This window comes from Phocoena sinus, chromosome 2 (genome assembly GCF_008692025.1).
Source record: "Phocoena sinus isolate mPhoSin1 chromosome 2, mPhoSin1.pri, whole genome shotgun sequence".
In the NCBI taxonomy this organism is placed as follows: Eukaryota; Metazoa; Chordata; class Mammalia; order Artiodactyla; family Phocoenidae; genus Phocoena; species Phocoena sinus.
The window spans coordinates 128,203,926-128,216,240 of NC_045764.1; the positions used below are offsets into that span (position 1 = coordinate 128,203,926).

The 12,315-nt window shown below is 35.7% G+C and overlaps 2 protein-coding genes across 2 annotated transcripts in view; one reads left to right on the top strand and one right to left on the bottom strand.

Moving 5' to 3' along the window:
• The window catches only part of ATL1 (atlastin GTPase 1), a 76,448-nt gene extending 67,515 nt beyond the window's left edge, over window positions 1–8,933 (top strand). The window contains 5 exon segments of the mRNA XM_032621214.1: window positions 924–1,051; window positions 2,204–2,260; window positions 3,063–3,134; window positions 4,770–5,201; window positions 8,555–8,933. Of these exon segments, the coding sequence (XP_032477105.1) occupies window positions 924–1,051; window positions 2,204–2,260; window positions 3,063–3,134; window positions 4,770–5,201; window positions 8,555–8,665 (800 nt within the window). The 3' untranslated portion in view covers window positions 8,666–8,933.
• A 1,272-nt stretch (window positions 8,934–10,205) lies between these two features.
• Window positions 10,206–12,315, bottom strand: part of SAV1 (salvador family WW domain containing protein 1) — a 31,089-nt gene continuing 28,979 nt past the window's right edge. Inside the window, exon 5 of the mRNA XM_032621215.1 lies at window positions 10,206–11,651. Within this exon, the coding sequence (XP_032477106.1) occupies window positions 11,450–11,651 (202 nt within the window). The 3' untranslated portion in view covers window positions 10,206–11,449. The remainder of the gene's footprint in view (window positions 11,652–12,315) is intronic.

The window sequence follows — 12,315 nt, forward strand, 5'->3', positions numbered from 1 at the left end:
AAATCTGTAATGTTAAGTTTGAACCTAATGCTATAAAATGGGTCATGGGCAATCAATTGTACCAAATAACTCAGACTACCTCTGATCCACTAGCTATGAGGCCTCCATTGCCTTTTTCAGTGTTTGGGGTTTTTTTGGGTTTTTTTTGGCGGTACGCGGGCCTCTCACTGTTGTGGCCTCTCCCGTTGCGGAGCACAGACTCCGGACGCGAAGGCTCAGCGGCCATGGCTCACGGGCCCAGCCCCTCCGCGGCATGTGGGATCCTCCCGGACCGGGGCACGAACCCGTGTCCCCTGCATCGGCAGGCGGACTCTCAACCACTGCGCCACCAGGGAAACCCAGCCTTTTTCAGTGTTATTGTGTGTTGCTGCGTTTCACTACTAGAAGCAGCAGCAGCATCACTATCTTTTTGAACTTGAGTCGTAGTTACCACACCTTCCCCACTTCTATACACTTGTCCTAAGGTGGGCACACTAAATACAGAACAACTTTTGGATACATTTTCTGGAGGGAATACATCTTAGAAAGCAGTAAATATCCACCCTTTCCCCCCTTTATGACCCTATATATATAAAACCATGAACCGTGAACAGGACTTAAAGGCATCAGAATACATGAACTGGTTATGTGAATGGGGTGTAAAACATTTGTATAGCATTTAATATCAAGAAAGCTATTTTATAGGTGGAAGACAAGATAAATAAGTAATTGGAGTGAAGATAAGAAAGATCAGCCATAGGAGTTTGGGCGAGGAGTATCGTTCACCCTGAGAAAAGTGGGTTTCGGGAGTAATTTAGATGATGGGAAAGTAAGTAGTAGCTTTATCACTGGGGAAGAAACAGAGGAAATCAAAGGATGTTTTATTTTATGGCATGGAGGGCTGGATAGGATTTTTTAAATGATGAATTTGCTTTTACTTATAGAAATAGATGAAGAATTCATCAAAAACTTGAAAATACTCATTCCTTGGCTACTTAGTCCTGAGAGCCTAGACATTAAAGAGATCAATGGGAACAAAATCACCTGCCGAGGTCTGGTGGAGTACTTCAAGGTATCACTCTCATTTCTAGAGAAGTTGTGAGTACTTAGATTTGACATGTTTGGAATGCAGTTCCTGTTTTAAACAACAAAAAATTATAGACTTTGTAATATAGGGGCAAAGGCATGAGGAATATACAGAAATGATTTTTAAAAAGGTTAGACTCCCAAGAGGAGCTTGCTTTCTGAAATTATTTTTTGAGAAAACTCCTTGAGGTAACTTTACTATCGCCTTTCATCTTGAGGGAAATATATTTTGAAACATAAATGTATCCTGGAGTTGGAAAAGTCTATCTCTTTTTGAGGGAGGAGATGTTTCCCAGGGTTCATACCACTTAGTCTTCAGTCATGACCTATACTGAATTTCACCTTCATTCTGAAGATTTTCCCTAACAGGCTATACTTTGCCTTCCTCCTGGAGAAAATTCTTCCACACTTCCTGCTCTCTGCACCAAGGGCCAATGTGAAGTGGAACTATTTTAATTTGCATTTACCTATTTACCTCAGGGAGCCCCAAATATAACACTTTTTTTTGTAACCAACACACATATATAGATTTCGGTTACCAATATAATTTTTAGATTGATGCTCCAAGGACTAAAATATCAATTTTTAAAATCCACGTTTTGTCATTTAAAATGTGGTTGTATATCTCCTGTGTGATTATTTACTTTCACCACTCTCAGCAATAAATGACATGTTATTTATCTAAAATTTGAATTCTTGCTGTGCAGAAAACACTGTGGAGGAGCTTAGAATTTAGTAGGAGACTCAGGGCCCTTGAACAGATCTGTTCCATAAAGCTTGTGGCAGCAGCAGGTACAAATTCCTGTGAGTAACTGAAAAAGAAATGTTACTCCTAGCAGAGGGATCTGAGAAAGTTTTAAAGGAGGTGGTATCGAGTTAAGCCTTTAAGAAGGGTGGGATTGGCAAGTGGAGATGTGTGAAGAGGACCTTTCAGAAAAGGGAACAAGAATTAAGAAAGAGGGAATTAAAGTATGAGAAAGAGATAACAGTTCCTGAAACTATCAAGACTTTATTTATTTTTTTGAACCGTCAAGACCTTAGACCTTAGAATACAATTTAACAGGCTTAGAGAAATATTGAACGCAATTACTTGAACGTGAGTCTTTTTCTTTTTTTCTTTTTCTCTTTTTTTTTTTAGGCTTATATAAAGATCTATCAAGGTGAAGAATTACCACATCCCAAATCCATGTTACAGGTATTTATTCATCAGGAGGCTTGACATTCTAAAACATACTGTCACTAAAGCTAAGCTAACGATATGCTCCAATCTGGCTGCTGGAAATCACCAAATATAAATAGTAGATGGAATGACTTATTGGAAGATTATTTTTCTAGTAACTACCCATTTGTGTGTTCATCTAAACATTTTCACATACACATATAGCAGCCTCACTTAGCATGCTGAGATACAAGAGTCTGCATTGTCTTTGTACTAAATTTGTTTGGAGAAGACTCAGACTGTGGTTTAGATTCACACATGTAACAAGAAGTAGAAAAGCAGGTTTTAAACAAGTGGCCTCTATACTTAGAAAAGGAAAAACTCACTTTTTCCATACTTATTTCTTAAAGTTCTTAAGTTCTTGATGGTTTCTTTTTGTTATCAGTGATACACTGTTCTATCAGTAATCCTTAAAGTTGACATATTTTTATATATATTAGTATATATAAAATGTACTATATATTATTTCCCATGTGTTTGGATTTATAGATTCCCCCCCATACTTGGTGAAAGGCTTAAAAATATTTATAAAGAGGAACAATCTTCTAAATGAAAATTCATTTTAGAACTATGGTTTATTGAGTAAACTATATTTTATGCATTTTGAAGTTTTAATTTTAAAAGATGTAGTAGAAATATTTCAGCACTTTTCAAATTATGTGATGACCTTGAGTTCTTGCATATTTCTTGCACATAATGCTCATATATGAAAACTGCCTGTGGAAGTTTAATAAAATATGAATTCCATTTTACATCATATTTTGTACTTTGTCCGAAGGCCACAGCGGAAGCTAACAATTTAGCAGCCGTGGCAACTGCCAAGGATACATACAATAAAAAAATGGAAGAGGTAAGAATTAAATAGTATTTTAAATGATGTTTTAATTAATTAATTGATTGATTGATTTTTGGCTGCATTGGGTCTTCGTTGCTGTGTGTGAGCCTTCTCTAGTTGCGTCAAGTGGGGGCTGCTCTTCGTTCTGGTGTGCAGGTTTCTCACTGCGGTGGCTTCTCCTGTTGCAGAGCAGGGGCTCTAGGCACGCGGGCTTCAGTAGTTGTGGCACGTAGGCTCAGTAGTTGTGGCTCGCGGGCTCTAGAGCACAAGCTCAGTAGTTGTGGCTTATGGGCTTAGTTGCTCCACAGCATGTGGGATCTTCCCGGACCAGGGCTCGAACCCATGTCCCCTGCATCCCCTGCATTGGCAGGAGGATTCTTAACCACTGCACCACCAGGGAAGTCCCTTAAATGATGTTTCAAATAAAATCAGTATTTCTTCCATGAGCTCATTCTTTTTTCTTCCAAGTTACCCTGTATACACATGCAGAAGTGGCTTTGACTTATTCTTTCTCAAACTATGTGTATCACATTTTTATGGTATTCCTAAAATATTTTAAAAACAAATCAAGAAGAGAACATGATGTGTGCACAATTTAAATGTATTTTAAATGAATTATCTCTTTATAACACACACATTTTGCGGGGGTGGAGGGGTACAGATTTTCCCACTATTTATAAGATCTAGTGGCTAAAATAACATATGCTACCCTCTCCACTATACCTCCCTACATTCCACAGTCCAATTTCTATCTTAAATATAAAAACCTGTTAGAAAAAAATAAACTGCAAGGACCAATATTTCTAAGTACTATATTTCCTCTTTTTAACATTCTGAATTAGGAGGCATCTAATGATTATGGTATCTACTAATGTGATGAGTTTTCTTTCCACTGAAAATGTTATAAAATCAAAATTGCATCCAAAATTGATAAGAGTCTTAGAATCAAGAGAAATATAGTATATGGAATGGTGTTTACAACATAATTAAAGGGGAAGTGGAATGAGAGTCTCCTTTATATAAGTAAATCACAAATAAGTGAATGGTATGGGTAACAGAGATTTCCCATGTAACTTTTGAAAAAAAAGTTGAAAATTTGGTCCAAGAACATTTAATATGCTTCCATTTAGTCTCTTGAAGAAATACCGAATGGGCTCCAAACAAAAATCAGTGAAACTGCTGAAGGAAATGTTTTCCACAGTTTCACTTTAGGGCTTTATAGCATTGCTCATTGTTTTAAATTAAACTTCATTTGGTCAAAATTAGTTCAGTGTAGTTAGAATAAATTTCCTGCAGGAACTTGACTGTAAGTAGTTTTCTTAAATTTGGATTCATTCTATGAATGAACTGAGTTTGCAGTTCACCTCCACATCGTGAGGAAATCGGATTAAGTCACGGATATTCCTTCCCACGTCGAAAAGAGAATAAAAATTAAGAAAGGCTTTATATAAGTCACCTATAAAGTACCAGTCGCACTTATAATCCCGCCTGATAGAAATGGAGTATGGAAAGATGTGGGTTGACGAAACATAATGCAGGCTCCTTCTGATTAGTAATGTGTTCTAACAAATTCAACTAGCTAAGTGCAAAATTGTGATACAGTTGCTAGTTGTACTGTGCACTGCGTGAATACTTCTCTATCCGATACAGATCTGTGGTGGTGACAAACCATTTCTGGCCCCTAATGACCTGCAGACGAAACATCTGGAACTTAAGGAAGAATCTGTGAAGCTATTCCGAGGGGTGAAGAAGATGGGTGGGGAGGAATTTAGCCGGCGTTACCTGCAACAGTTGGAGAGTGAAATAGATGAACTTTACATCCAGTACATCAAGCACAATGACAGCAAAAATATCTTCCATGCAGCTCGTACCCCAGCCACACTGTTTGTTGTCATCTTTATCACATATGTGATTGCTGGTGTGACTGGATTCATTGGTTTGGACATCATAGCTAGCCTATGCAATATGATAATGGGACTGACCCTTATTACTCTGTGCACCTGGGCATACATCCGGTACTCTGGAGAATACCGAGAGCTGGGTGCTGTAATAGACCAAGTGGCTGCAGCCTTGTGGGACCAGGTAGGAACACTTAATTCTCTTCAACTAAATGCAGCACACATTTGAATGCTATCTATGTTCCGGACACTATGTTAGATGTTGTAAATATACAGGTGAACAGGAGACTTGGGCCCCAGTCTTCAAGAGCTTTAGAATCTGTCAAGATGGCCAGATACAAACAGCTAACTGTAATATAACATGTAAAGTCCTACACAACTGTTTTCCAGTCAACATTGCAATATTTTTCAAACATACGTGGATTAGGTAGTGTTTTCACTTTTTCTTATCCTAAAAGTTAAAGCTGTTAAGTGAGAAAACACAATCAAGTTTTTATTTAGCTGATTGTGATTCGATTATATGTTCATTACTTCATACTTACAACCTATCATTTGACTAGCACTGGCTTTGTTAGGAGCATATGTAAACCACCATCTGAAGTCATAGCACTGTCTCTTTTAGTAAAACCCCTAAACACAGTATCTGATCACTTCACACCGTCTCTATTTGAACTTTACATTTGTACCAGGCCCTGGCATGAGTCCAGGTCAACCTCTGGATCAGCTGCTTATGGATCAGTTGTCCTTTATGGTTCAATTAACCAACCCAGGGTCACCATGGTCCACTGTTCAAATAATTGAGTATGGATAGGGGAGACAATTATAAACACACCTAGAATAATAATCAACTATGTCATTCTGGAAGTGTCTTCAGTTAAATTTAGGGGAATTTAGTGAAGCTAAAGTTGAGATTCTTCATAAAAGTTTGGAGTTAAGAATATTTATGGTCTCTAGGTAGCAAGTAATAGCTACAGTTCTCCCAGCATTGAGTGTAATTATACATACTCTTTAAAAGAGAATTGTAACTGATGGATTTGCCGTGTGTCTTTGAAGAATCTAGTTGAGATAAATAAATGGTAACACTACGGGAAAAGAATGAATTAAAATTGGATCCTCTGAGCCACTGCCTCAAATAGCCCTTCAACCTCAAAAGATGAAGAGAGGCTATTTGAGGTAAATCCCAAAGCCTACCTAGAATATGATGCTGAAACCTGTGATGAATATAGAACTGGGTTCTTCAAAAGATTCACATTAAATATGTAATCTAAACTGAAAAACTCTGCAGGGTTATTTGTTCTTAAATGCTCACAAATTACTACTGTAAACAAAGTTGATTATCATAATGCTATTAATGAAGCAGGATATATACTTTTCTTTTCTCCCTTTTAAACTGCCTTTGCCACAGGGAAGTACAAATGAGGTAAGTTAAATTTCTTCTTAAATTAAGAGCATGTATTTATAAACATTATGATATTCTTATTTTATAAGCCAAGTAGCCATTAAAGGATATCTCAATGTACATCAAAAAATCTTTGGTGACTACAGCTCCTATGTTCTTCTAGCATTTACAATTTTAATTGTGAATTTTGGCAATGGTTTTAAAATACTTAACTTATTCTGGACATATGATTTTATCTGCATATGAAACATAAGAGTTGATTATCATGAATATTTTATGTTTTGTTTCCTGAATGTTTAGAAAATTTCAAAATTCTTAAGCTCCAACGTTGGGCATTTTGCCCTACTGCAGAGTGAAACAAGTACAGTTATGAATCTTCAGGAAACTTAACTACTGGAGAGTAAATGGAGCTACAATCTTTAGAAGTTGTTTTTTTTTTGTTTGTTTTTTTTTTTTTTTTTTTTTTGTGTTACGCGGGCCTCTCACTGCCGTGGCCTCTCCCATTGCGGAGCACAGGCTCCCGACGCGCAGGCCCAGCGGCCATGGCTCACGGGCCCAGCCGCTCCGTGGCATGTGGGATCTTCCCAGACCGGGGCACGAACCCACGTCCTCTGCATCGGCAGGCGGACTCCCAACCACTGCGCCACCAGGGAAGCCCTAGAAGTTGTTTTTAACTTTGGCTTCTGAGTTACCTATACCACTTTAAGCAGGTTTCAGACCAGTATGCAGTGTAACTTTCCTGTAAATTGGTGTTCATTTCTCCCACTGCACAAAACTCCGTATCTGAGGAAAAATCTAAGCTTCTAAGAAGGAATCACTTGTTACGTAAGAAAAATTATCTCTGTGGAATCATTTAGGTCATTATCTTCAGGAAGCAAAACTGATCTTCAACAACTACAGAGATAGCACATAATTCCTCAGTTTCTGCTGTTATATATAACTAGATTATGTCGTCCAATCAAATACCAAGGATACATGTAATATTTACAAGTCATAAGGAATTATTTCATGTAAGATTCAGTAAAATAAATTCACTAAAAAGGTAAAAACAAATTTCAACTTTGTAAATCAAGCCTTAAGAAAAATATCTAAGCTTTTAAGAGAACATGGATTAAACTGAATGTGTTAGAATCATATAATACAGTAGAACTAAGGTTGCACCAATATGCATTCATAGAATTGATGATAGTACAATTCAGACTTAAGAAAATCAAAAGAAAGTAGCCATGCAGACTCAAAAACATAAAAATGAATGGAATTTCCTGGGGATTGATTACTATTTAAGGATATCAGGCTTTTATCCAACTTCTAAAAATATTCAGACTTTTTACAGACTTCAGAATTACATCAGATAAACTGGCCTTAACTGAGTGTTCATTATTATGTGAAAGTCAGAGGAGGTAATGAATCTCACACAAGCTGAGGGGAAAGAAAAGAACATAAAAATATTTATGGACACATAAAGCAATAAATTCCTATGACTCAAACACTCTTAAACAGACAACAATGACAGAGGTAGTTTTAATGAAGACTCTCTGACGTAATGTTTCTGAATAACGTTTTGTAAGATATGAACTAATTAATGGAAACAAGGCAAGAGAGCATGTTTGAGAGAGCCCAGTGTGGCAGGGGAGAGGGTAACACACCTGCTTATCTGCATGACCATAGCAGGAAATCATGGAGAATAAAAGTGGTCCCTTTTTGAAAAACCTGTCAGGAAGCTCCAATAGCAAGTGGTCTACCTATGTATAATAAAGTAGCTATTGGCAGTCAGAAGTTATGAGCTCCTATAATTCCTCTAAAACTAATAATATTCACAGTATGAGTTTTCAACACACCCCTAGGGCACAGTGGTTAGGAAGCTCTGCTCCAAAAGGTGTGAAAGGTAAAAGAAAATGCAGTCTGAGGATAGAACATTTACCATGAAGATCGACCCACACATTGGACATCTGAAAATACTTTTGTGTTCTAAGATATTAGCTATTAATGTATATCTCATACAGATTAATGATATAAGGATTCCAAATTTAGCATGCTAAATTTGATATCATACCATAAACTAATTACACTAAGAAGGAAAAAAGTTATATCTGTGTATTTAATACAATGTTTTATAATCTTGATTCTTTTATTTCTAGGCTTTATACAAGCTTTATAGTGCAGCAGCAACCCACAGACATCTGCATCATCAAGCTTTTCCTGCACCAAAGTCAGAATCTCCTGAACAATCAGAAAAGAAGAAAATTTAATCCAAAATTTCAAAACTACAGGTGTGCATGAGCAAATTGTCAGTTAAATATTGTTTTCCATCTCCATGCAAACATTCAAAGTGCTTCCATCAGAACAGGGTAAAATACCAAGCACCTCTGAAGATTGCAAAATGGTTTAGTTCCTTTATTTCAGTGTTTAATAAGCAGACGTACGTATGCATGGTTTTATTTTGTTAACATGTACAGTTTCCTGATTTTGTCTTCAAATATGCTGTTATAATTTAAAGAATTTGTCTATTTATGATAACAGTACATGTGTTCTGCTTGAATTTACTAAATTCTACTACCGGGTTATAGTTAAACCATGTAGTAATATTACTCCACATTTGGATATGCTCATTTAATTTCTACAGAAGAATGTTTAAATTATTTCACATAGCCATTCGTTAAAACATAGCATCATAACTCAATAGGCTTGATTCAATCTATACCATCTTACATATACCATTAGCTCTTATTATAAAAGACATATAAGAGAGCTTTTCAGTTGCTTTATCAAAAACTATATATTGCTTTTCTATCATGATTTAATATAGAATATAAACCTCTTGATCAAAAATGCACAGGGCTTCCCTGGTGGCGCAGTGGTTGAGAGTCCGCCTGCCGATGCGGGGGACACGGGTTCGTGCCCCGGTCCGGGAAGATCCCACATGCCGCGGAGTAGCTGGCCCGAGAGCCATGGCTGCTGAGCCTGCGCGTCCGGAGCCTGTGCTCCGCAAACAGTGAGAGGCCCGCATAGCGCAAAAAAAAAAAAAAAATGCACAAAAAATCACTTTGTATATGTATTTGAGTTTCACTGCATTGTATATTTTTTCATTTGGTACACAAAGAAATGTATTCATCATAGGTTTATTCTTTTAACATGTGAACTATTATTAAAGTTTACTCTGGTTCCCAATATTAAAAACAACTGAATTTGGAAATGTTTGGGAGGTGATGATAAAGAATGATGAAGATTTCTATCTCTTTTTTTAAATTCAAAATGCATTTTCTTTCATGTTGACACCATTACAAATTTAGGTTTCCATTTTAAGGCATGTACACTAAGCCCTTTTAGGTATCTTCCAATTCTTTTAAACCAGTGATTCTATATTGTTTTTATAATTACTAAAATCTGTAGTGGAATTTCATTGAGCTTACTTTCTAGAGGAAAAAAAAGTGTGGTAATGAAAAAAAAAGTAATGCCTCTTATCTGGGAGCTCTAAAACAGAGTAATTTCTAACTTTCTTAGAAATGGCTAAGCTTTAATTAAATAAAATGGTAATATTTAGTAAGGAGTAAAGAATGATTAAAACAGAAGAGTGTGTGAGAGTTCATAAGATATTGAAGCTCACATCTTAGGAAAGTCTGATCACATGCCCTGCAAAATAACTTTTCCCACTGATAACATTCCAACTAGTCTATTTTCATTTTGGAATACCCCTTTCATTATACTGCTTCCTTTGCCTATGGGCCTCCGAATGGAAAAATCGAATATATATAAGTGCTATGCATAAAACATGGACTCAAACGCAACACATTTAGTTTCCACAAAAATATATTTAATAAGCTTGTTATATAAAATCAAACATTTAACATTTTCAACATTTTATCAATAATTCAGATTCACTGATATCTAACTGGGAGTGCTTTATATTTTGGAAGATTACCTAAACTAAAAATTTATTTACATATTTACAACACATGTAAATATAACTGAAGAGCTATTTCAACAAGTTTTGAAATTCACAGAATTCTAGAGATTTATAGGCTAGACGTGCCATAAATTTGCCTGCAATCAAACGTACTGTGCTAATTATGAACAATGTCTTAATAACTATTAAACCAAAGGAAAAAAACTGGGAGAGAAATACTGGGTTTTAAAGTTCTGTGACAAACTCTTAGAAGATAAAAGATATGTAGAGTCAATTTAATGACCAAGATTTCTTAATGAATCCCTGATTGTCATTTTTGGCAGTTCAACCCAGTCTGTTGGGATGGCAACGTGCTATGCTGTTGAAAAGCCTCCACTGTCTCATCAGCACCATGTTACTAAATGCCATAAAAGCCCTGGTCCAAAGGAAGTACTGTAATGTTAGCAACTCTTGAGTGCTGTGCACACTTTTCCCACACAGGCCTTACACCTAAATTTATTCCTGAAACATTATAGACCCTGCACCCTTTCATACCAAAAAATACTTTCTCAACATGTTTTAAAAGGGTTCTTTACATTCGGGGGAGGGGGAGGGAAGGTGACTCCATACATTACATATAAAAATTTATCACAATAAAGGTCCCAAATCCCATTTTATGTTTTGCACTATACAATGGTAATATTTAAACCATCCAATTCCAGACAATATTCCACACTAAAGCAGTAAACATTTTTTTAAATACTGCATAGGTTATCTCTCTCGTTCTGTTTTTTGAAGAAAGGTACTGCTACTGTGAGAGTTTACCAACTGATCATTTCCTATTTAATATCTGGTTAAATGACATTTCTTGTTGCATTTGTCTCCACCGAGAATATTCAAAGCAGTTTCCAAATATACAGCATTTAGAAGTGTCTGCCATGTTGGCTCTTAAAATGATAAACTCATTTTTTTCTCAATAAAAGAATATTTTTAATAACAAAATACATGTAAAATTAGAATTTTATAATTTCCAAAAAAGTAAGCTGCCTTTATTAACCAAAGTACTTGTTTGCAGTTTTTTTTTTTTAATCTGTGAAAATATTTTAAAGCCCTTATAATAAAACTTAAATTTTATTTTTAAAAAATTAACTTAAAAATTCTTGCCATGTTGCTGGGCATACCACTGCTGTCTCTGCTTGCGATTTTCCAACTCCGTGAGAAGAGCCTGTCTGTAGGCTTCATACATTTTAACAATCTGTTCCAGTTCTTTCATGAAAAGCAACTTTAGCATTCCCTGGTATGTATCCAGGTCAGCCAGCTGGAAGAGTTCCCACTTCAGAATGTGGTCATATCTATTTTAAAACACAATCAGACATATGTTCACAACATATTCATAAATATGTATTTATAACAATAAACTGTTCTATTTTTATAAATTTCAATTTTATTATAACTAAATAAATGATAAATTTCAATTTAAAATAACCGAGTTTTTAACTGCTAGTTAAATACACTATTTTTTAGGGAGAGGAGAAAACTACTAATATTACTTCATTTCAATCTAAGTTAAAAAATACCCATTTCCATTCATCTTATGTATCAGTTATTCTAATATTAATGCTAGATAATAATGAAGATTTCAAACCACTGTGGTTCTATAATTTCTGAAGAACATATTCCATGCTATTCATAAGTTCATCCAAAGTTAATTGTTAGGAAGGTAAGAATACTTTAGACCACATTTTTCCTGCAATGAATAATATAGAAAAATAGGCAAGATCATCTGTGTCATTAGTGTTGATAAAGCTTTTTGAGGCATACTGTTTACTACAGCAAACAAGGAACTAAACAGGTAGAGGAAAAGGAACCATCATTTGTGGGCTGAATAATCCTGAGGTTGAGTATACAATATTACAAACAAACAACAAAAAATACAGAAAAACTCAAGCAGAAAGGAAAGAATAAGCTGTTTTCAAAATGACAGAATAAATAGACTGTAGAAGACTGCACCATGTG